This window comes from Ptychodera flava, chromosome 5 (genome assembly GCF_041260155.1).
Source record: "Ptychodera flava strain L36383 chromosome 5, AS_Pfla_20210202, whole genome shotgun sequence".
NCBI classification, from domain to species: domain Eukaryota; kingdom Metazoa; phylum Hemichordata; class Enteropneusta; family Ptychoderidae; genus Ptychodera; species Ptychodera flava.
In genome coordinates, this window is record NC_091932.1 from 41,997,236 (window position 1) to 42,021,374 (window position 24,139).

The window sequence follows — 24,139 nt, forward strand, 5'->3', positions numbered from 1 at the left end:
ATAAACCACACCAAGTAACGGTATACCACTCGGTTTTGACCACTTCACTGGTCGAAATCTCGTGATATACCATCGCTGGGTGTAATTTGTTGCTTATGGTAGTAGGCCTATGCTCCTCGAAAGTGAAAAACTTAAACTTTTAATCAAACTTACCTAAATGAAGCTTTCAATACTTCTCTTACCAAATGAACAATAAAAATCGGGGGGGGGGGGTCACCATGCAAAGGTTTGAACTAGCTAAACAAATGGCCCAACATTTTGCGATATTTGAAAACACAAAATAGCCGCCATCCCTGTATCAACTATATTGAGGAAATCTTAAATTTCGGATTTTCTAAAAATACGGTATATAAAGGGTTTTTCTTCCTCCAAGAGCTTTCAAATAAGCCCCACAAGTAGTAGATCAGAAAAGAATTGTAGCAATATGAGAGTCCAAATATCTGTCCCCGCGGCATGAAAATTGAGTAGTTGTCAAGATAACGTTTAACACGGAATACTAATAAAATGCATGACGTATCGGGAGCAGGATTTTGCAAAGACATAAACAGAAAAATCTAAGAAAGCAAATCCAAAGTTACAGCTGATGAAACCTTACATGAAGTTTTTATTGACATTTTTCGATGTGTTTATCATTCATGGTCCGCCGTAGACATGCATTCCAGTATAAAGAGAGATTAGTGAATTTGAGTCGGAAACAAAGCATAAAGAATAAAAGCTGTATATCGGCCTCAGTAAATTTCACTTCTTAAACGTTTCAATTCAACTTATTCACGTTTCATGTTCATTTTTTTGTTGACAACTGAATTCTAGTACTGGTTTGGATTAGAATTCAATTCTCAAAAGTCAATGACGTTGTATTCAATTCCTCCAATACGTACTTTCTATTTTAAAATCTTGAGGCAGTGGGAAAATAAATGTTCTATTGTAAAATAAAAATAAAGTAAATGTTTCTAAAATATATATACCCATTGTCCCTTTACAGGATCGGTACCTATAATTTTTGATGAGTTTTTTTCACTATTTTTGTTTGTCAATCGCAAGTTGCTGTTCCACTCCCGAAAGCATATTGACACAACAACTATTTAGTTTGCCAACACAGCATGTATACATGTAAAATGCACCGTTTTGTTTACGTTTGAATTCTATTGCAAACCAGAATTCATTTGTCAAATAAACACAATGCAGTCCCACACGTGACAAGAACTTGGATTTGACTTATAAAACAAAGAAAGTGCAAAAAAAATCATCAGGTCTAGATAATTTAATAAACTTTCGTGAGGTCAATCCCATCAAACATGCACCGATTGCGTTCCACTTATCCGTAACGCAAACCCAGCAATCTGCACGACGCCCCCCTTTCATGAACTTTGCCCTTCGAACCAGGAAATGACCCCTGTAAAATATCTGTATGTGTCGTGGGATCGAGGGCAAGAAGGAAGGGCGCACCGAACATAATGGCAGAGCTGAACTCAGTCTGAAAACACTACGAATTTGGAGAGTTTTGAAGTGAAGACAGTGTACCAGACTATAGTATTGGAGTCATAGACTTCAGGTCAGTACTAAGGTATGTAAAACCTACTGCGTTCTGCCAAACATACATGGTCGTATCGAAAGTTTTGAGAGCATAGCTGAATGTTGTTGGCTTACAGTGCATCTATAGTCGGAGTGTGTCGTGACAATTTACGGCAAAACTTCCCTATGTGTAGTTTTCGATTCGGAATAACTATCAAACACAGTATCCGAGGCCATTATTGTTTGATTTAGCAGTCTCTCTCAGATCATGAAGAGAGCTTGTTTATCGAAAGTGAATGGTATTTAAAGCTTGACGTAGGCGACTTGTTGCAGACTATGTTAACGTATTTCCGTGTACTGTGGCCTGTCCTGGGAAATAACCGAACATAGGACAATAGTGTACTTAAAATCCATGGGCGACCTGATAGCAAGGCTAAAGTCACTCACAAACAGTAGGCGTGCACTCCCTGTTAACGATAAAAACAAAGCGATGACATGTTTAAAGCTAAAAGTTAAAACGCCCCTCATGTGGACAGAGTCTATTCGTTATATAACTGGAACTGGACTTTGTATATGGCTCAGACAAGCAACTTCGGTATAATATAATGGCTTGCAAATCGACTGTTTGAACGTGGCCACTTCGTACTTTGTACACTGCGCTGCCGACACAGCTATTATGAAGGCATAACTTCTCTTTTGGATAAAATGTCGCTAAATATTTAATCACAACAGTTCTCCTACTCTCGTTGGGGTCCCATTACTGCTAAACCATGGCGGTAACCTTCAGGGTCAAACTGAGCAAATAGAGAGACCATGGAGGGTTCAATTGCACCTCCATGGAGAGACCAACCTTGCCTGGAGCACAGTCCCTCCACCATGAATGTACGTGGAGTACAAGCGGCATGCGTTATATGTCAACCTTCGTCACACAGGCGATTGCCATTAGAATCACCTTGCCCGTCACCGACACTGTAATCTGTTAATTAGCATTCTGTGCAGTGACTAACACATTGTAGCGGTACATTCAAACAAAGATTATCCGCCATTAACTGTGAATGGTCCAGTAGGTGTACGCGTAGACAAAGTGCCCAGTGCATTCAAACCAGCCCCTATGATTTGCACCCAGGCCCCACATGGACGATCTGCCCAGGCCCCGTATAACAAGAGTTAGGGCATAGCTCAACAGACTACATTAAGACCTGGGTATCACTATACATGTCTGCCTATGGATTCTAAGCAAGTTTCAACAACCTTTACATTAAAGAAACGGCTGGTACTATGGGGGTTTCTTTGAATAGAACTCCAAATCGATTTATTTTGTAGGACGAGTGTGTCACCAGCCATTGCTGTTACATGTAATCGTGTTTACTTGGCGCTATTACTGTGCGCCATGGGCTTCCACGACTTTCGATCTCTTTATGCCGTAGGAAACTTGACACTTGACAAAATTCTAGTAATATCTCTCCTCAATTGCCAGAAATCCGTTTAAAGATGTATTTACAACATTAAAGTCAGTTCTCTGTATTATGGCGGTGTTTTGTGAGCATTCTGTCGGCCAAGGTTTTTAAAAAACAACATATCAAATACGAAAGGCAATTATAGAATATAGCGTGTTTCAGTAGTATGGAAATTAACTGTGCACCGCATATATATCTAGTAATATGAGAAGGATATGTATGTAGAGAGGGATTGAGCATACGTTAAGTAGGTATGGATGCATTCATTAATTGATATATGCATCCATCAATGTATGTCTTTAATTTGTATTTGTCCATTTATTTGGGTTATGTTTATTTTTCAATATCTGTCAAGGAATTAAGCACATGTTCACGAAGAACGCGCCTCGGGGACAGATATTCAGACTCTAAAATTTCTACAATTCCTTTCTGATCTACCACTTTTTAAAGCTCTTGGAGAAAGAAAAACTTTCATCGTCTCTCATCTAACATTCAATTTGTCCCGTAGAGTTAACACAGGAATGGCGGCCATTTTAAATTTAAAATATCGCAATATGTTGGGCACTTTGTTTCGCTAGTTTCAAACTTTTCACGTTGATCCCCGATTTTCGTTGTTGATTTGGTAAGAGAATGGCTGAAAGTTTCATTCAGGAAAGTTTGAACAAAAGTTACTTCAAGGCGCATACTACCTAAAACAAGAAAATGCTTCCCCTAGCTCCTCTGGTTCGGTTTTTCCGGTTGCTCGATGTGAACGACCAACACTTGTACAGAAGTTTTCAGCATTTTTATCGCAATACACAGTCCTCTGTGTTTCTTCCTGATAATTTCCAGACCTATCCGTATATTTACAACTCTGAATGAAGGTTCCCAGACAATGTTCCTTTTGAGGTCGAGGATGCGTAGTTCCGTCGTTTCGACGATCGGGAAAAAATCCTCAAATTAACTTGCAATTTTGTTCGATGTTTATCACAGCAAGGTTCATATAAATTATGTCAACGCTCTTGTAAAGCATTCAGTTAATCCACTTTACGTCCATTTTTGTGTGAACTGTCAAAACACCTTCACTAGCTTTTCAAGCCAGACCAGGATTTCCAGAAAGCTTCAAAACGGATTTCCTACAGTGTAATTTTCGTATTCATCGGGAGTTGAGTTTAAATTCCTTGTTTTCGACTACTAGACTGCGACTGCGATTGTGTCTGCCCGTTTCAATAAGACGTTAGACAAACAATGTTCTGTTATAGACTTATACAGCGATATGCAGCCAACTTGCCCTGTAACTTCTTAGCTGCATGGGAATGTTTCCTCTGCGTAATAAAGTATATGGTCTCGACTGGTGGTAATTTTCATCGTTGGACCGGTCTCTGTTCCTCTGGTACCAGTCACAGGCAGACATTGTCAGCTTTCACAGTTCAGTGAATGCCCTCTAGTAATTTTAAAACCATGGAGGAAAGCCATAGGATTTAGTCGTTAAATGTGGCTACTGAAATTACTGTAGTTTGCTGTCATAACTTTGAATATAGATTGTGGAACGATTGCATTTTAAGGGCAAGGGTGTGTGACCTTGCGGTGATGCCTCACTTAACAACATTGTTGCGTCTCATCGGGTAAAATTATATGATCAACATTCAGAGGGGGAAAATTAAAATATTTCATCCCACACTATTGGATGTGATCTCACGTGCATATACATACTTGCACATTTAAGCATGTGATATTTTTTTAGCTCACATTTGGTTTTTGTGACGTCGGCGTCATTATGTGGGGACGTTTACAGTACTTTGAAAGGGACCAAAGGGCGACAAACAATCATGCACGTGTGATCATGTATGTCATGGATGACTGGGCACGGCAATACATTGCATTGCGAGACGAGTCGCCTAGAATACAAATCAACTACTTAGCTTGTTCTAATGGGAACAACTTTAACGCAAAATGTTGGAAATCATTAACTTATTTATAAACGTTTTTGTATCATTATTGTCACAACTACCATTCATGCGTATTCAACTGTAGTCACCATCAAACCTGTCATTATTCGGATATTGTTACTATGTCTACCGGGACCATCGTCTTCTTTCTCAGCAATGACGATTTAAGTCTTCGCATTCCTGTTTTAACTTTACCGTTGCCAAGTGGATAATCGACATTCTGTTTTCTAATCCAAATAAAGTCTAGTATTAAAAACTTACGAATGTTAATTTTACTCTAGAGATTTGTGCCCCAGTTTGTGACCAAGGCCTTGCCTTTCGTATACAACTTGTGTGTTACCCATCAGCGTTTTGGCAAGACAAAATGGTATTGACGATATAAAACTATTTAAATCTCGAAATCTCTACAAGTTCGCTTCATGCTGTATAGCGAAGATTACAGATGAATCAAATGTCTATTTCCTTAGTTACAAGATAACCTTAGGCTCTGATTTAATGCGGCGATGACCCGAGACTGATCGTGTTGAGTACTGTCGTATCAATTCTGGGATAATGGCATTTCTCAGTTCACAAGCCCTCTTTTACATGCAGCAGTACTTTCTCGGTACGTACACAGTCGTTTGGAGAGCTATTCAGCGCTGGGACTATTCGCCCCATAGACGAGTGTGCAGAAGCGAGAAATACCCGTCTATGGGGCGAATAGTCCCAGCGCTGAATAGCTCTCCAAACGACTGTGGTACGTATGTTCACTGGAAGGGGAAATTTCTGCCCCATTCATCAAAATTAGGGGGCAGACTTGACATTTTAGGGGCAGAAACAACAGCAAATTCACAGGTCACTACACTATGAGCTTGGGTCACCATCATATGGGCGTATTAGCCCTGCGTACAGGTCTGTGTGTTCCCGGCGTTACACGGCCTCCACCACAGCCTGCAAGGGTCCATAGAGATAACTGGCGAGATTCAAAATGGCGGTCTCCATGGGTAAACAACTTGTCGAGTACGTTATGTTTCAGAAAACGAGCGGTTTTGGACGTTAGGAGAAGTTAATCGCATCTTTTCTGGGGTCGATTAGAAGGTAAAGGTAGGCAGGGAAAGGATTTTGCCCCGATAGAGCAGAATTTTGGCCAAGAGACCGTGTTTTCGTTGCGGTCGGGATCTGGACCGCAGGGTCGCCAGTCATCTCCATAGACCGTTGCATGGCTGTGGTGGAGGCCGTGTAATGCCGGGAACACACAGACCTGTACGCAGGGCTAATGGGCGTATTTGCTTGCTGTGTTTTGTGCGCTATTTTTGCGCTGACAGTAACTTTTAAAGGGCAGAAAATGGCTCGAAATGCGCACTTTGCGCAATTGCGCAGTCGAGAGAAAACCCTGATGCAGTACATTTTGTTTTGAGCTCTACTTCTCTTGTATGAAAGTTTGTAAGATTCGCATTTCCGAAATGACAGCTTTAATCCATTCCTCATACCTTGCTCCAGGATACGTTGAACGTTTAATCCTGTTTATAGAAAATAAGGTTCTCTGCCATTGTTTGATTAAAGAACCAGGCTGTCAAAATCGCCAAATGCATTTAAAATGGACGCCATGGTTCAGTGTGTTATTAAACTCCGTGTACAATACTAATATTTTTCGGAAACAAATTGTTGAAATCTTTGTTTTCCTGTCATTTTATGAAATAAGTCTCGTCACTATTTAGTGAGACAAAAGGGGAGTTTTCGGTATGATAAGCTCGTAATACGTTTGTTTTTCAGAATAATCCTTTAGCCTGTCTGCACACGTCTATCCAATGTAATACACCCATGTGATTTAGGTAGCTCCTCACATTTTTCAAGGCTGATCTGAGGAATCGATCGGGTGAACTTGTTCATCATACTAGTATTGGGTACTCAAATTTGCACAATTGAAATCGGACAAGTGATCCGTTGATTTAATAAAAAGAATAAATGTAGGTATTTATCTCTAGAATACAGCTCTAATATCCAACTTTTTAAGGTTTTAGTAACACTTTTGTGTTATTCAGTGGATGAATTACATAGAGTTTATTCTGTTAGAACATTAGTGGGTGTTGACATTGCAGACATGCATGTATCAGCTAAATAGTCACACATCAAAACAGCTGTAACTTTTGATGTGCTTAAAAGTATACTTTTTTGTTTCGATATTGGTTTCTTGTCTTACTGTCATAGTCTTGCTGAAATTCGTAGTGTCAACAACGGAATCAAAGCCATGGCTAGAATTTATTTGAAGGACAATTGATTTGCAATTCGCCGCACTCAAGTGCGAAGAAAAAGTAAATAGTATTGTTTTATGGAACATCAATGATGACAGCCATAAATAGTGAAAATATTTGTCAACAGTCATTCGGGTGATAGGGTCGTCAGTTACCATATTAACACCGTCACGGCAATTTGATGGTTCAAGGCAAACAAAATCTTAACCGTGTTCTTTATCACTTTCATGCTTGCCTCCATAGTGAAAACGTGATTTTCGAATAGCATTGCTAAAAGACTTGACGCAAGAAAGCTTTTAAGAAAAACGAGAATCAACTCACTTTTTCAAATAATTTGGCGGTTGAGTGTCAGTACGAACATTGCACTGTGTTTGATAATTTATGCGATATGGTCGATGACAATATATGTACAAGATTGGCATGCTCAAGACTGTATGGGACCCCGTCTCAGACCACGCCTATCCTTGTATACATATTTTCCAATGGAAATCGTGTCTAAAGAGCGTCATGCCTACACTTCTGGGAATTGCCGGAAATTCAGCAACTCTACGACCCAAACTATGTACATTCAACACGCCTAACAATAACCTTTTACTTGAGTATCTTCACAAAAAGGTAAGAGAGGCACTGTTCAATTGTGAAATCACAGACTATTACGTACGAAATATCGCAGGCTTTTTAGATACTTCGGAATGTGTTCGGTCGACCAGTCCAGTCAGGTCATTTGGGTTTACGGCTTCAAGTCATATCAATTAATCAACAAAAAGTAATAAACGTTGGAGATCGAAAACTGTTATTTTCACATTAGCGTAAACATAAACGTAAACATAACATCACTTCCCATCAATTCCGACTTTCATGGCCATGAAAAAATTCTTGGAATTCACGAAAATTCACTCTTTGGCTGTCTTGACTTGTCAAAACGTGAGATCTAAACCCCTAATGTAATGTTAATGATAATTCTAAAATTTCGGTGAAGTCTGATATCGTAGAGTTATTTATGTTGTAATATAATTATTTAAATTTGTCAGCATTGATTCCTTAACAAGTATTTGCATACACTGGGTGATCATGAGCAGTGCTCCAAATATTTCTTTTTTTTGAAAATATGTTTAGAAAAGCTGCGTTTTATGAAGCTAGCTCAGAATAAACTTGGTATAAGGTTACAGGAAGCAAAGTTGGCCATTTTCTCGAACCGGGAAACTTCCGCTTATTTGGAACGTAATATATATAGTTTTGGCATGCCACCGGCACTCACTTTAATTTAAATTTCAAATATTTCACGAGCACGCCTTTCAGGAAAAGCAGGGACGGAAAAAAACGATTATGTATATTCATTTTAACAATAAAAGTGAAAAAAGTCTCATTCGAAATTTCTGCAATGCAACATATGGAATATTTGTGAAGAAAATCAAGGTTATGAAAAACACCAATGTGCACAAACATAATTGTGTCTCCCAGGCAATCTTAAACAGCGTTCCCAATATCAGCGTTGCTCTGCGTACTAAATCATGTCACATCGAATTGTTTGCTATTGTTTGCTATTGGCTCAGGCTATTTTAAACTCTACAACATACTTAAACGTTGACGTGTATCATTGTTCTCGACAAGGAAGTAGCCTTCATATTCCATTGTGCGATTTACTGAAAAGATGTTTAGTTTGCAGAACTTTTCAGTAACAGTGGAAACTGTGATAACATCTTTCGTCACGTGACAATTCTTTTAACAACTGTTTATGTAGAAGAACCTGCACCCTCGGAAATTGTTCAATATATGAAATACTTGCCGAACAAAGTGTTAGTGTATCAAACCGCGTTGTATGTCTATGGCGATACAGAAGATGCCTTGAATTTAAAGTATGTCTCATCGAAAAAGTCGGTAACTTTTCTTATGTAGGCGGATTACTGTATTTCGAAGGATGCAAAACCATAGCTGTTGATATTATTTTGAGCTTCTCTGTACCGCCTATTGCCTGACCCCGGCGTTTCCAGGGCCTCACATGGTATGTGCATGTGTCGAGGAAATCATGGTATTGGAACAATACAACACTGTAAGAAGAATGAACTCAAATCGATTCCAGAGCTTTTCAGTGTAATCTTGTCCATGCTATTAAATGTTAACGAAGTGACCCATCGATTTAACCTCAGAATACAACAGTGATGGAGGGCATGTGACGTTTCCTTGTCACGTGACTTCATGTCGAGAGCAGTAACAGTGTCGGCAGTGTATTGTATGTTCATCCACGGTCTATAGAGGGACCGTGGTTCATCGCTTTAATCAACACCTTTTGTTGGTTCGAACAGACGGTGTGCCACCTGTCAGTCGTTCATATATTTACTCAAAGCGAATACGTTACGCCAACGGCACCAAATCCAGGGACGACAGACGAATTGTTTGTCTGGAAGGATTGTTAACAGGATGTATTGCGTGAAACAGATTTCTACATGTATTGTGAAGCCGTTTTCCTGACCTTTGGTGACAAATATTCACCAGAAGTTAATTCTAAGAATGTGTCGGTTTGAACACACAATCCCATTCTGAATGCAGCTTTACCCGTCTATGCACGGTATTATATATATATATATATATATATATATATATATATATATATATATATATATATATATATATATATATATATATATATATATATATATATATATATATATATATATCCCCACACATGTTTTAATGGTAAGTTTTAATTTGGAAGTTAATAGTTTGACTCTGCAGGGTTTTCTATGGAGGTCAACACAAAAATTTGTTCAACAAATAAGCTCGTCTTCCGCAAAGGGGGGGAGAGAGAGAGAGAGAGAGAGAGAGAGAGAGAGAGAGAGAGAGAGAGAGAGAGAGAGAGAGAGAGAGAGAGAGAGAGAGAGAGAGAGCGCGAGAGCGTGTGTGTGTGTGTGTCAGGTTGCTTACCTTAGTTGAAATTTGAATCGAAGTAAAATGCAGAAATTTGACAGTGTCCATACCAATTCATTGCACAGAAGTTATAATAATGGCTAATCTCCTTTGTCAATCTATGTGAGAATTACATCTTTTGACCGAGTAGTCGCCTGCTAACAAAATTGCTGAGTAAACTTACGTACTTGGCAAGACCGCAAAGTACTTATATCACGGTACCCTATATTACAATTCATCACTATTCTAGAGTGTATTTGTGACCATGAAAGGCACCCTCAGACATTCATTAATTAATACCACAAGGAAGATGTACTGAGCTCGTGTTCTTTGATTTGCCAATGCACAACACTCGCCCGTATATTTAGGATAGCCTTCCAAGATCTGCGAGATGAATTGGACATTTTTGTGATTGCAAGTCGAGTAGACTGGTTCAGATCTTAGTGTGGACTTTGCAATACCTTCAACCTGCGTTGACAGAGTAAGTATAGAGTGGGTTTAATTCTTACTTCTGACACGCCAAAACGTGAAACTTACTTACCTGCAAAGAAAAACAATCAAGGAGTACACTTTCCCTGACTCTAAATATGCAGCTATTATAAAATTGAGTACGTTCACCTCGGTGAAAAGGCCCTAATAAGTGTAGACTTTTATCAATGCCGACGATTAATCAGTGATGTTGATTTAAAAGTTTGTATGAAAGTTCTCTGATTCAACTGTGACATCGTATGGTGTCCATCCTTAATCCCAAGCAATCAGTGTGTGGTTTCTACGTCCAGTCAGTAGGTTGTGTGACAAGGCTTTCGAGGCGAGGTGGTGCGTGGATGCACAAACTCGCGTCGTGTAAGTGATAGCTGGATGATGCATGGTCAGAAAACTACTGTGGGAAAGTTTCAATGAAACTCGAGTGAAAACACAGTCTGTGAGCACGCGTGCCGATTACCACACATTACGTTGTGTGTGTCGACATCTGAAACACTAAATGAACGAATAGGTTGGCATATTCAAAGTTTCGGTACAGAAGAAGAAGGGTCTGGGAACATGAATATAGACACGTATAATTTTTATCACGTTGATTCAATCCCATAAGTCAGGAAATAAGTTACGGGAACTGAGTGTAGGCGGAACAGATGCGTCGTCATTCAGAACTTTCAGAGAATGTGGGCGAGCTAGCTGCTTAGTCAAACACCTCAAGGAGTATAGGCGAACCAGAGACGCGGCTTAAGAATCCATAAGGAGAGTGGGCGAACTAGATGCTCTGTGAAGATCTTCAGTGCAAAGCGAACAATCTACCTTATCAAAGTGCAATCCAATGGGTGTAGCCATCTCTAAAGATTCTGTTGAATAGTTCGCTGTATCATGAAACCGGGGTCGCAGATATGTGTATTCATTCCGTTGTAAAACCTTGCTCAAGTAAGTTATTGCACATCAATGCATGAAAATGTTGTTCATGGTCTAAAGGTTAATGTAGCGTTCTACAAATAAGGCGTAATTTCTTGTGGAGTTGACAGTGGTGCAGTCATTCTCGAGTGACAACTATTCTAAATAACCACTTGGCAATGAAGACTCGAAAACGAGGGGCTCATGACAACGTCTGCGAAAATAAAAAAGCGCTTTTCAGATAACCATTCACAGTGGTTACACAACAAGGTGCAACCCTGACTAACTCAGTGCTGGTAGTATGTCTCCCATGTTTACGACAGTCTAAGACTCATTTTGATATCTATTTCCTGGGTCAAAAACCGATGAGATATATAAAGCGCTTTCGTGAAATTCCGAAGTTCTTACGCGTAAGCTGTGTACAGCCTGGTGTGGCATCAGTAAGGGCCAAAGATCACACGTATTGGCCATGGCTTTTAAAGTCAAGGAAACAAGTATTCAAAGATTTCGGTTTTGGGAACTTGCTGCTCACAATAGCACACTTTCTTTTGAAAGTTCTTTAGGCCTGTGGTATTGCAATATTCAAATTTTCTGACGTATCAGAATAGGGGTCTGTCTCTAACTTGAAAGTTTTGTCATATTGTTATATTGTTATTTTGGTTTGTATTTCTCACCAATCAACATTATTCAAAAACAGTAATAAAGAAAGAGTGACTCTCGTAACCAAATGAGATAGGGTATGGCCAATCTAGCATATGATTTGAATAGTCACTACGATATCGTTATGATCCGATCACTCAGACGTCACTATTCAAAAACTCTCCAAAAGTCACGTGTAGTAACATATTAGTATTTGGCGCCGCTGAATGTAATCATTGTTGTTTCTCGCTGTCCACAAAGTGTTTGGGAAAATACTGTATTAAACAGCGCTCTGTGATACTACACATTGCATTTGTTGGTATGAGTACAGTCACCGTTTTGCCGCAATTCGACCTTACCAGCATTTTTGTGTCACATTGCGCAGGCGTAAAAATGTCACGACGTGTATAGATATTCAGAGAGAGGTTGTCAACTTCATGTTTGTTTCAAGGAAATGCAGTGAAAGTTGTCCGACCAATGAACGAGGAAATCTTTCTTTGGGTGGATTTCATGGAATCGTGACTTATATAGGTCATTAAGGGGAAAATAAATTTGTTGACCTGTCGACGTCGGGATAGGCGACAGGGTAAGGTACGCGAAATGGGAATTGCCTTGAAACGAATAAGTTCTCCATGCATAATTCGATGTCTGCCTTGTACATAGCGTCACAAAACCGATGTCTAGCGATGGCATCCAGGTGTTTATTGACTCTCAATCATTTTACACCCCTTGTTACTTCAAGTGCGGCCGAATATCTTTGTTTTTTGAGCCAGGTATGTTGGGAGTTTTAACTCTTTCAGCCCCCCTTTCCTCGTATAGAGATTTAACTTTGTTATACAAGATGCCGGGCTTTGCCAAATTTGATGCAGGCAGGGTTAAAGGTTACAGTGTACATCTCATACATGATAACTCGATCACCGAAATTTCCGTTTTGCTTAAAAGTGTGTTATGAGTGACGTAAAGAATGATTCAATATCCGTCTTCAGCAAATGTATTGCGTCATGAGTTTCCGTTCACTGTGATTTCAAGCTTTGTGGCTAGAATCGTGCAGTGTTATATTACATATCAAGGTCGAGAAATCAGAATAGTCGGCCACAGTCTGTAAACAGTCTCGCTAAAGTTTATGACTAATATCCCATAATGCCTGTTTTATGATGTTTACGCATGACTTGGTCATCAAGTGTTGATGACGTTTTACTCATTGAACGGCCATCTCCCATTGATGACGTTTACACAAGATTCCATAATTATTGCGTAGTGATGATATCTGCACATGAGTTCATCGTGATCCGATGAAATTATCACTTAGCTCTTGCAATGTTTATGTTCACAAACTACAAGGTGTCCAAAACAGACAATATTTTAAGCTTGGATGATCAAATAGTTAATTTGTGCAAGATTGTATCTACCGGACTTTGTGTTTAAAGACGACTACGTCCCTTGGCCGAAAGGAATGTACTTTTGTTAGTTCACAACGCTTTATTCCTGTCTATAATTGACTACCGTTGTATTGTTTAGACCAATACGTGTAAGAGTAATCTCCAAAGATTGTGTAAACCATAAACAGTAGAGTACAGTATAAACAGCACTGAGAAAAAGGCCGAGAGGGTAATACTCGGAGTTGACATGACCTTTCTCTCTCGACCAATTTTTAGTGAGTTTGCATTGGTTGCCCATTGATTTTGTATATTCCACTGCAGTTATGACTTTCAAAGCTTTAAATGACTTCGCACTAAGTTACGTGTGAACGATTTCGACCTCTCTCAGAAATGAATCGTTTAAATTCTCCCAGCGCTAATAATGGTAACCTTTACCCACCAACATTTAGGACGGCCATGGGTCAAAGATCATTTGCTTATCATGCTATAAAATTTGGAAGTTCATTCCCCCATCTATTGGAAACTGCGATGATTTGTCGACGTTCAGAATTACATAATTATCCTTTCATGGAACATTATAATGAAGGCCTTATATTAATCGTGATTAGCCTGTTATTGTCTTCGACATTATTTCACCCATTTCATACCTTAATTGTTTATCTTATGATTTGTTAGTGTATATTTCTTTTATATGCTTCTTTACTGTGCTTTTGTGTATTTCTTAAGGCTCTGATGGAAATTATGATTTCTATATATTGTAACAAGGTCACCCCTATAAATCAATACACATATTAATAAATAAATAAATAAATAATAATAATAATAATAATAATAATATTAATAATAATAATAATAATAATAATAATAATAATAATAATAATGATGATGATGATGATGATGATGATGGTGATGATGATGACAATGAAGAAGAAGATGTCGGATTTGACATTATTTAGCCATTCAAGTTTATTTGACGTATCCGAAGAGTCAACATTGCCGATGCATTTTTACCATTATCGGAAGCAGTTAGCAAAGCTGCGTTAAAGTCGGTGCAGAAAGTGTCGTGTGCTAATTGTACATGTCTGGTTTTCTCGATGACGCCTGATAAAATGTAATATTACATTTTCCCATTTTTGTATGCAGATATTTTCCAGCGGGTAATCAGTTTTACTTTTGAAGATGGGTGGTAGTCATAGTAAGGCTGAGAAAAAAGAAGCGAAAAAACGGAAAAAGGAGGAGAAGAAGAAGCGAAAGAGCAAGAACGTAGATGATGTTGACGGTGGAAAACCCAGGAATTCTTACACTTCAGAACCTTCCAACCTAGGCACACAACCGCCCTCACCGACCAAGTCAGAACCGGAAGGTGAGAAGTTCTCAAGATTTTTGCATTCGTTTTAATTTCTTTTCGGTCATTATCTTCAAAGCTATTTAAAGTTAATCATATGTCGGACATGCCGTTCAAGTCTATTGCATGTAACAATGAGTGTTGTGCCTTCGTGGGTTATCGAGATGCTGAATGAATCAGACGTCTAAAAATGATTTTCTCGCCAAGTAGTAATCAGTAAACGATATAATCACCTATGCAAAGATACTTGGAAGTTGACATTCCATACTGAAACAGAGAAGAGCCCGGTTTTATGAGTGAACGAAACTAGATCAGGGGCGAGTAACTTCCGCGCTAGATCGCTGTGGTGTTTGGCATCGAATAACACGCAATATACTCAATCATGTTCAACACGAAGCGATCAAAAGCTCGCGGACGGGGGGATCGCCACCCGTCGAAAAACCAGCAATGTACTCCAGCAGGTAAGATTACATTAGTGACAATTTTGATTCGCATCATAGCCTTTCGGCAGACAACGTTTTGGATTATCAGTTCAGAGCATGTCCAATACCTCGGAAACGTTGTCCCGCGTGAGCTCCTCTACTGTACATATCACGCAGGCAATAACGTTAACAATTTTGGCGGGAAAATAACGTTCGTTCCACCTTCTCTTTCAGCTACGATATATGTCGGCCTGTACGATTACGAAGCGAGGTCGACCGATGACGTCGCCTTTATGAAGGGAGACCGACTTCTCGTCACGGACAAGAGGTCAGATGTCTTTTCAATGAAATCATTACTAAGGTTTTTTAACATGCATTTTTTACTGGATGGACTTTGTTAAGTTTCACAAAATCGGGAACTGAGAGACCAGTTTTGAAACTTTATCGTTGCAGAGTACGTGATATACGGCTCAACGGGTCTTCGTTATCGTGCGATTGTTTACTTCAAGAAGCGGCAACAACAACTAAACAAGTGATAACCAAAACAAAATACAAATACCAAAACAGTAATAGTGATAGTTATCACGCCTTCCTCATATTTGATAGATATCGAATAATTATGAAAATTACCTCTTCTTTTTCTGATCATGATACAGCGCTGGTGATTGGTGGATGGCCCGTCACCTGACCACAAATCATGAAGGTTACGTGCCCAGCAACTACATTGCAGAAGAAGTCAGCATAGAATCTATGGAGTAAGATGCATTCCGTTTGTAATACACATTTTAATTAAAATAACTAAAAGTAGATTTGATGACATGAAGCTTCGGTTTCTAATTTGCCGAGTGACAGATCTGTCGCACACTTCATGGGTGATTAACCACTCACCATTTAGCTGGTTCAACTTAAGCACTGAAAGCCTTAGGTAGAAACGACAAGATTTCAGGGCTTGAAATGCTTTGACGGGGATTACTGGACGAATAAATCCGTTCGCAGGAGTTTAATGATAAATTGAATTCAACTTTCACGATTTGGTTTTTGAGATTTATTTGAGCACGGTAGGCAGAAGAATTGAGACTGTTTGCCATACCATTTTGGAATAAGGAAACGAATACAAATGTGATTGATAATTCTGTCAAATTTTCAAGAGAGTTCTGGTGCTTGAATCTGTATAAAATGAACTGAAACCATTTGCTGGGTATTGTTTGAAGAGATTTGTATATTCTGTTTGCGTAAGTAGCAATTGAACCCCAGGTACATTGGCATAACACTTCTCTCTGAACAATAATCTCCACGAAGTTGCGCTTCTCTCCGAACAATGATCCCCATTAAGTTAGAGGGTCTTTTATACCTGATATATGCACAATTATCTCATGTTGTGTTATCATTTTTCAAATATTGTATAAGATTTTGAAATTACTAAAGATAAATGAGTTCTCGGGTCACAAAATATAATACAATTGATGGCGGCCATATTTGTTACTTATCACTCTTATGCGCAGGGGAAATGCCCGGATTACTTTTCAAAGGTTTATTGCAGTATTGCAGGCGATAGTTTACTAGGGTTTCAGAGACCAATGTTTCAGATAAATTGATTTGTTGGGTGACAATTTCAAGTGTCCGACTTATCAATATTGGTCGCAGGTTTCCATGGGAAGTGAAATACCATCGTTTGTCATTTAGTTTCGAGAATTTCTCTACAGATAAACTGACAATCAGAATGTGATCTCTCTTGTGTTTCTTCAGCTGGTTCTATGGAAACATTCCTCGAAGAGATGCAGAAAAGAAACTGAAGGCAACAGGAGGCATGGCGGGAATGTTTTTAATAAGGGAAGCAGAAACCGCTAAAGGTACGTGAAAACAGCAGTGGTGACGTCATGAGCTGTCTTGTATGCTGATACTATAATGCAATTATGACCATGAAATGTGTACATTTTGATTCACAATTGTCAAAGCCATTGTAGCTGTTCTTTGACAGGGATCCGTTTATTTTGCATCGATTCTATTATCGTAGTTTTGCGAGAAGTGAAAGAAAAATGACAAAAGTTATCAAACGATGGCATCTGCTCCTTGAATACCCCATAAAGCACTTTTTCGTAGGCGATTGCTTTTCCATATCCGATTCAACTTAAATTCCAGATAACATTCCGGTGTAAATAAATCGAAACCTGATAAAAAGAGAGAAGTTGTACTTGGTTAGTTTGCAATTTAGTTGCATAAACACATACTTATAAGTAGTCTCCGATGTGCAACTTAGTTTTGACAAATGTTATTTTAATATTATCCATACGTTGGTTGTCACAATACCATCACTGTAAACACTCGAGCTAAGATATGATTGCACAAGAATGGCGTTAATTATGGGGAAGAGATCAGTTTATGCATGTTTACGTGATGTTTTTGCATCCAGTTTTAATTGAGAACTCATTCCCTATGAAATGTGTAACGATTACTTAGAGTTTAGGACTTTTTACACTGATTGAACGAATTTGTGCGCTAGTAAGTTAGAATTCACCTCGGGGACAGATATTCGTACTCCCAATTTCTTACAATTCTTTTGTTCTACAACGTATGGGGCTCATGTTTAGGCTCGTGGAGTAGAAATATTTTTCGAGATTTGAAAATTTTATTTTTCACATTTAACACAGCAATGGAAGAAATCTTGAGCAAAAGTTTAAGTCGTTTACTTTCCAGACACTCACTACTTTTAGAAATGTGATCCGCTGCGACATCACAGGTGGAAACATCACCTGGATGATTCGGTCATAACTGACTGCGATTAACGGTATCTTGTGGACGTATTTGAAAACTCATTACAATGGAAACAATCTGTTCTTTGACAGGTGCCTACTCTATGTCAGTGCTCGACTATGACGTCACCAAAGGTCACAGTGTCAAACATTACAGAATCCGAACTATGGACAATGGTGGATTTTTCATCGCTGCTAGAGCTGTCTTTCCAACACTCGCTGACCTTGTCAAGCACTACCAAGGTACAACTTACTGTAGCAGCGCTATTTATTGGGAAATCCAAAAACATTTTGTATCACTCTAACATGCTGATGGTACTCTGTATAGTTGGCTATTAAAATGGTATTGATTCATCTGCGTGTTTGATTGGCCAAGCTCTCTAAACGAATGCAATTTTACCCTATTACACGAGTCTTTCCTGCAATGTTAAGTACTACCCTTAGTATTACCCTTTTTTAGATAAGACGGCATATACGGGCGAAAATAGTGTCTAAAATGTTCTGTGAGAACAACGGGAGTGTACAATTCAGGCCACAACACACGAGGCAATATCTCGGCATTTTATCTACTGTGAACCCTGATCATCAGATGGCCTATGACGTAATACGAGATTGACCTCAGAATAAGGTTCAAAGGTTTTGACCTAAAAATGACCCGTTGACTTAAACAGATTCATGATAACAAAAACACGAATCTATGATATATCTTTATCTGACAGCGAGTGCGGATGGTCTGTGCACACGACTAACCGAAGCTTGTCCCAAGGACAATCCGAACACACCAGGTCTTGGCTATGATAAATGGGAAATACCACGAGAATCACTCACTTTGGTTAAAAAGCTTGGTGCAGGACAGTTTGGCGAAGTCTGGCAAGGTACAGTAGTACTAGCTCTCATATTTTCATCTACAATTCGTCAATAAACTAGTTTTGAATCCAGATAAAAAGTTCTTCACTTTTTTAGTTTCGTGAGTCATAATGGTAAATAACTTAACTGATATTGGACAGGTCTGATGACGTCATGATATGTGGAGACGCGCATATCCAATGCAAAATCCATATCTCTATGATATCATCAATATACGACAGCATGTATTTATTTAATGTTGGAAAATTTATGAAAACTTGTGTGAAGATCATTTTTTGCTGCAAAGTGCAATAATAACCGTGTGTAACTAGGTTGTTGTTTTCATTGTCGTTGACGTTGTGTCGTCGTCGTCGTTGTTGTTGTTGTTGTTGTTGTTGTTGTTGCTGCTGCTGCTGCTGCTGCTGACGGTTGTGTCCCAGACACGCTTATTGCTTCTAGTTGTTCAATCCAATGTTTTGCTTTCTATTCCATGTCAGGTATGTGGAACAACGTGACCAAAGTGGCGGTGAAGACACTGAAACCGGGCAGTATGTCGCCGGAGGCATTTCTTCAGGAGGCTAATGTCATGAAACGATTACGTCACGATAACCTTGTAAATCTATTGGCTGTCTGCTCAGACGCGGTATGTGTAGAAATCGAATCACGTGATGATACTTCAGAAAATGCCAAATATTATATACCTTTATTTTGTACCTTATTTAAATAACATCTCGTGTGACAATAGAACATTTCCTATACTCTAAGTGGTAACTCGATCTCCGTATATCTGAAGACATCAAGTTTTATGTCAGTGGTTGTTGACGGTGGCTCTTCACACTTACTGTGCATTAGTTCTGAACTCCTCTTCTTTATAGCTGTCACGTGTTCCAGTTGTAATTTACAATCCAGGAAAAAAGTTGATACTAGTCGTTTAATGAGTTTTGAAGAAGAGAAATCTTTTACCCATTTCTGAACATTGTTTTATATCTTTTGACAAAATATTCCACGACCGCAATGCTCTTTAGTTTTCTCATCGTTCTAAATATTGATCGGATGTATGAAAATTCCTAATGCCATGGAATTCTGTCAATTTTTGACAGGAACCTATTTACATTGTCACGGAATTGATGGTGAACGGCAGTTTACTGGATTACCTGAGGGACGGCCAGGGTCAACATGCTAAACTACCAGATATGATAGAAATGTCCGCACAGGTGAGACTATTTCGTGTACATTCGTTAGCCAAGCAGTTCCAGCTTGGCATGGGTCTTCAGCTGCGCATTTCCCGGTGATATTTTTAAACAAAGCTGTTTTACGCACACCCACAGGTCATATGGTTTTTACACAGCGTTGTTGCAATGGCCTGTCTTCATCTCAGCGCGATCGAAGTTTCACTGATCACTGTTTTATAGAAATGTTGAAAAGCCAGCTCCTGCAACCTAAAGGAAATGTGTGTCAAAAACTGAAGGCAATATGCGTTTCTGAGCATGTCATCGTCCTCTCGATATGACTTGTTGGTCAGTTATTTCAGAGACCATAGAGACTGCACCCAAGGTTAAGGCTGTTTGTTGTATCCGATTGAATCGAACTGTGATCTTGCTCGTTTTCAATGCGAACGTTTCGGAAAACACCCGTCGATATATTTTACCCATTGTGTAAAACTAAATATTGATGTCAGTGTGAAAATAGTTTAATCGGCTCTGATCCAGGACATGCTCACGTGACGATCTATTCCCTGCAACGTCACCTGCTATATAATCAGCGGTTCCGATTTATTACACAAGCATTATCGACCAAGGGTATGTATGTTATCAGTCCTGACAAAGTTAGAATCTTCCTCCAAGCCTGACTCATTTGTTTTGCCAGTGTTCATGTGTGATGAAAGAGAATGTATAGTAGTGAAATGGAGGCGTTTTGTCATCTCCACAACTTTTTACACGGACCATGGCATTAATGACAACTGATTCAATTTTCTGTTTGCAAGATTGCCGCCGGAATGGCGTACTTGGAGAGGGAAAATTTCATTCATCGTGATCTTGCCGCCAGGAATATATTGGTCGGTGACAAAGTGGACTACAAAGTCGCTGATTTCGGTTTATCGAGATTGATTGAAGACGAGTACATAGCCAGAGAAGGTGAGAACATTCCATCCATCCATTTTGTGCTGCTGTTTTACCATTCTTTGTGAAACAGAACATGTAGGATGAATAGCAAAATAATGTTATACTAGCATTTGAAGTATGGTCTGACTTAGAGGGCGTACACTAATTCAACGTTGCAACATAATGAAATGTAACAAAGAATATATGTGTATATATATATATATATATATATATATATATATATATATATATATATATATATTATCACTTCTAATAATTAATGAAGTGAAGTTGTTAGCACTGGACGTTTGTGTACTAAATTTTTCTTATATTGTGTCTCCAAGGTGCTAAATTTCCGATAAAATGGACGGCTCCAGAAGCGGCGCTCTTTAACCGTTTCACTATCAAGTCCGATGTTTGGAGTTACGGAATCCTACTCACAGAAATCGTCACTAAGGGAAGGATGCCTTATGCGGGTAAGACTTTGTTTGTTTGGCCTATTCTCAGACTGGACGTGGGATTAGAAAAGTTAGTAACAAACCAAACTATGGTGTCGTGGAGGTGATCACCAATAATGTTGAGACCATTTGTTGGTTCATCTGACCAAAGCTTGCAACTAGCTATATTTATAAACGAAGTCTGTCGACTGCATAATTTAAATAACAAAGTAAAGGACTTTTTGAGTTGAAAGTGAGTATTATTACATATTTCAGATTAATCCAGTAATAATAAAATTAATTTGCATTTTTTTATTGCACGTGTTCTCTACGTCATCATGAGTCAACTAAATATCATTTTCTCACAAACCAGCAGTTTCAGAAATCTAACCATTAAAACATCCTTTTTACCAACTTCAGGCATGAACGGTAGGGAGGTACTGGAACAGATCGAACGCGGTTACAGAATGCCAAAACCAATGCACTGTCCTGACAGTTTGTACGAGATGATGGAGAAGTGCTGGGCCAAGGAACCCTTTGATAGGCCAACTTTTGAATTCCTGCACGGCTACCTGGATGACTACTTTGTTGCTACGGAGCCAGGATATCGAGAGGCGGACGACTTGATTTAAAGTAATTAAAACGTCCTCGTCTCCATGGAGATTTGGAATTGCAAGAGCAATCTTGCCTGGCTTACCATTTTCATCGATAACGTATGACTACATTCACAACATCTATGTAGACACTAAAATAATGTTCTGATTCCAGAACCAATCTCAACTTACAACAGATATATTTTAAGTTAGCAAGTATTTAGACAATATGGTACTGTATTTACTTATCACTTGTCATCCATCAATAATTTATGTGGGATCAATCTACAAAAGAAGTTTTCAAATAGGTCAGATCTGTTCAAAAGTGAGCTCCTCTCTGATTTTTTTACGATATTGAAAGTGTAATTATAAAGTATAGTCGGCAATTTGTATGTATATGTTCAAGCTTGATCGAAAAAAGTTCGAAATTTATGTCTTTTAAGGACTTTCGAATTCTTCTTTTTATGAATTTGTTATCGTTTTATGCAGATGAGCTCAATAAGCCGTTAATAAGAAGACAAGATAGAGTTTGAATCCTGAAACCGATCAAGTAGCTATTTCTTAAAAATGTATTACTTTTACCCACACCTTTCTCTGTGCCAGTTACTCCAGTTAACCAAGGTTGAGATACAACACATTCATTCAGTGTCGCCAGGACAGATAAAGATACACGTTGTGGCATAGAATTTGTAGCAAGTATACTGTCTACATTTGTCCAGATCTTACCTACCAGTAATTAAGAATGGTTGATGTGAGGGGCGATAGCTGTAACTGTACATTAGATATTATCGTCTTTCAAGATTTCATCTTCTACCCAAATTATAGTGAAATGAAAAGTATTACCTTCATAAAATACGCATTGCGTATACTCTACAAAGTTGTGATGATAAATGAATTATCGTGTAGACAAAAATTCACCCGTCAACGTGTGACGTTAGAAACGTATAGATCGTCGTAATTGGTTTAATACAAGTCATGTCAATATGATTTTGGAGATGAACAAGATGCTTGTTACAGTTTTGTAAACGGTTATGACTTAAAACAAACTTTTTATTGGGAGGAGGGGGGCGATTTTAAAAAAAAATAACATGATAGTGTTTTTTATAAAAATATACAGCTTGTATTCATTTTCACTCAACGTTACATTAATTTTAATTATGATCCGTTTGATGGTTTTAATGTGTATCTGATGGATTTTAAAGTTTACTATCATGGCTATTGAGACATTATCGGCTAGACCACAGAGTAGAAACCGACCGTCTGACCACCATCCTAACGGCATAATAGTACATTGTATTTGTTTATGCTGGCCATGGTAATGTCTCAAGTATGTTCATTTATTATAGGAAAATAATTGTTTGTACCGTGTAATCGTTAAACACCAATTTTATGACTTTTCAACAACTCTATTCTTGATTGCAATCTATGATTTAGACAGCCCATAGATTTTTCATGCACGTTTTACTACTAAATCACTACGTAGTCTTGTATCTTATCTGACATTTACGAGCATAGTTTTTAAATTTTTAACCGCAAACGCTGCCAATCGAGAGTTTTGTGTCCATGTTTAGGTTACAAACTTGGAAATAATCACAATAAGGGAGAGCTATGTCTTCAGAAACAAAGGGATTTATGGGTTTAGCATTTTATACCCAAGCATTGATATTAAAAGGCGTGTCGTATCTCTTCTCAATTTTCAAGCAAGCATTGTAATTAAACGATGATAATATTTACAACAGACAACTCTTCGAAACAATAGTTATTAATTATACACACGTTTAATTGAAATCGCTATTTCTGTAATTACATGCCATATCTATCAGTTGAATCGTTTTTTGTAAAATACAATGTTAAAAAATGTGTTTTCTTTATCTTTTTACCTCTTTTTGTACTCAATAGAAGTAAATACTGTCACTGTCTACCTCAGAATGATAACAAACAATTCTGAGAAGTTATTAATAGAGTTCAAAATTGCAGTGATTTTAGTTTTCGAAATGTAATATTGAAATGCTAGCAAACATCTATCAGTACAGCATAGTGACCAAATATCCAGCTATCGACATCTATGTAGCTAGATTTGTTAATGACAATGACAACGCTACTTTTTATCCGTTCTTCAATTTTAGTTAACTTGACAGACTCTTCCAGAACTCACTTCTTCTTTTCATTTTGTTGTAATCATCAGTATTTATCAAACGGCGGTAATGCGGCGCA

The 24,139-nt window shown here is 38.4% G+C and overlaps 1 protein-coding gene across 3 annotated transcripts; it reads left to right on the forward strand.

Moving 5' to 3' along the window:
- The first annotated feature begins 1,397 nt into the window (after nucleotides 1-1,397).
- Nucleotides 1,398-23,787, forward strand: LOC139133984 (tyrosine-protein kinase yes-like). 3 transcript variants are annotated; one of them, XM_070700812.1, is made up of 12 exons: nucleotides 1,398-1,564; nucleotides 14,574-14,793; nucleotides 15,432-15,525; nucleotides 15,854-15,952; nucleotides 16,944-17,047; nucleotides 18,041-18,190; nucleotides 18,667-18,822; nucleotides 19,291-19,436; nucleotides 19,894-20,007; nucleotides 20,778-20,928; nucleotides 21,240-21,371; nucleotides 21,753-23,787. In XM_070700812.1, the coding sequence occupies exons 2-12, from the start codon at nucleotides 14,610-14,612 to the stop codon at nucleotides 21,962-21,964; spliced, it is 1,542 nt and encodes a 513-aa protein (XP_070556913.1). In that variant the 5' UTR covers nucleotides 1,398-1,564; nucleotides 14,574-14,609; the 3' UTR covers nucleotides 21,965-23,787. The 3 variants fall into 3 exon arrangements, with proteins under 3 accessions (XP_070556913.1, XP_070556914.1, XP_070556915.1); XM_070700813.1 differs by having other exon boundaries at nucleotides 1,416-1,552; nucleotides 21,753-23,056; XM_070700814.1 differs by lacking the exon at nucleotides 1,398-1,564 and adding an exon at nucleotides 11,331-11,445 and having other exon boundaries at nucleotides 21,753-23,056.
- Nucleotides 23,788-24,139: the final 352 nt, after the last annotated feature.

What these genes read in the sequence shown, in the direction of transcription:
- LOC139133984 (XM_070700812.1), top strand. Translation starts at nt 14,610, where the DNA reads ATGGGTGGTAGTCATAGTAAGGCTGAGAAAAAAGAAGCGAAAAAACGG. An exon ending in GTTTGGCGAAGTCTGGCAAG is followed by an intron (nt 18,823 to 19,290) that starts GTACAGTAGTAC and finishes ATTCCATGTCAG; the next exon opens with GTATGTGGAACAACGTGACC. An exon ending in TGATAGAAATGTCCGCACAG is followed by an intron (nt 20,008 to 20,777) that starts GTGAGACTATTT and finishes TCTGTTTGCAAG; the next exon opens with ATTGCCGCCGGAATGGCGTA.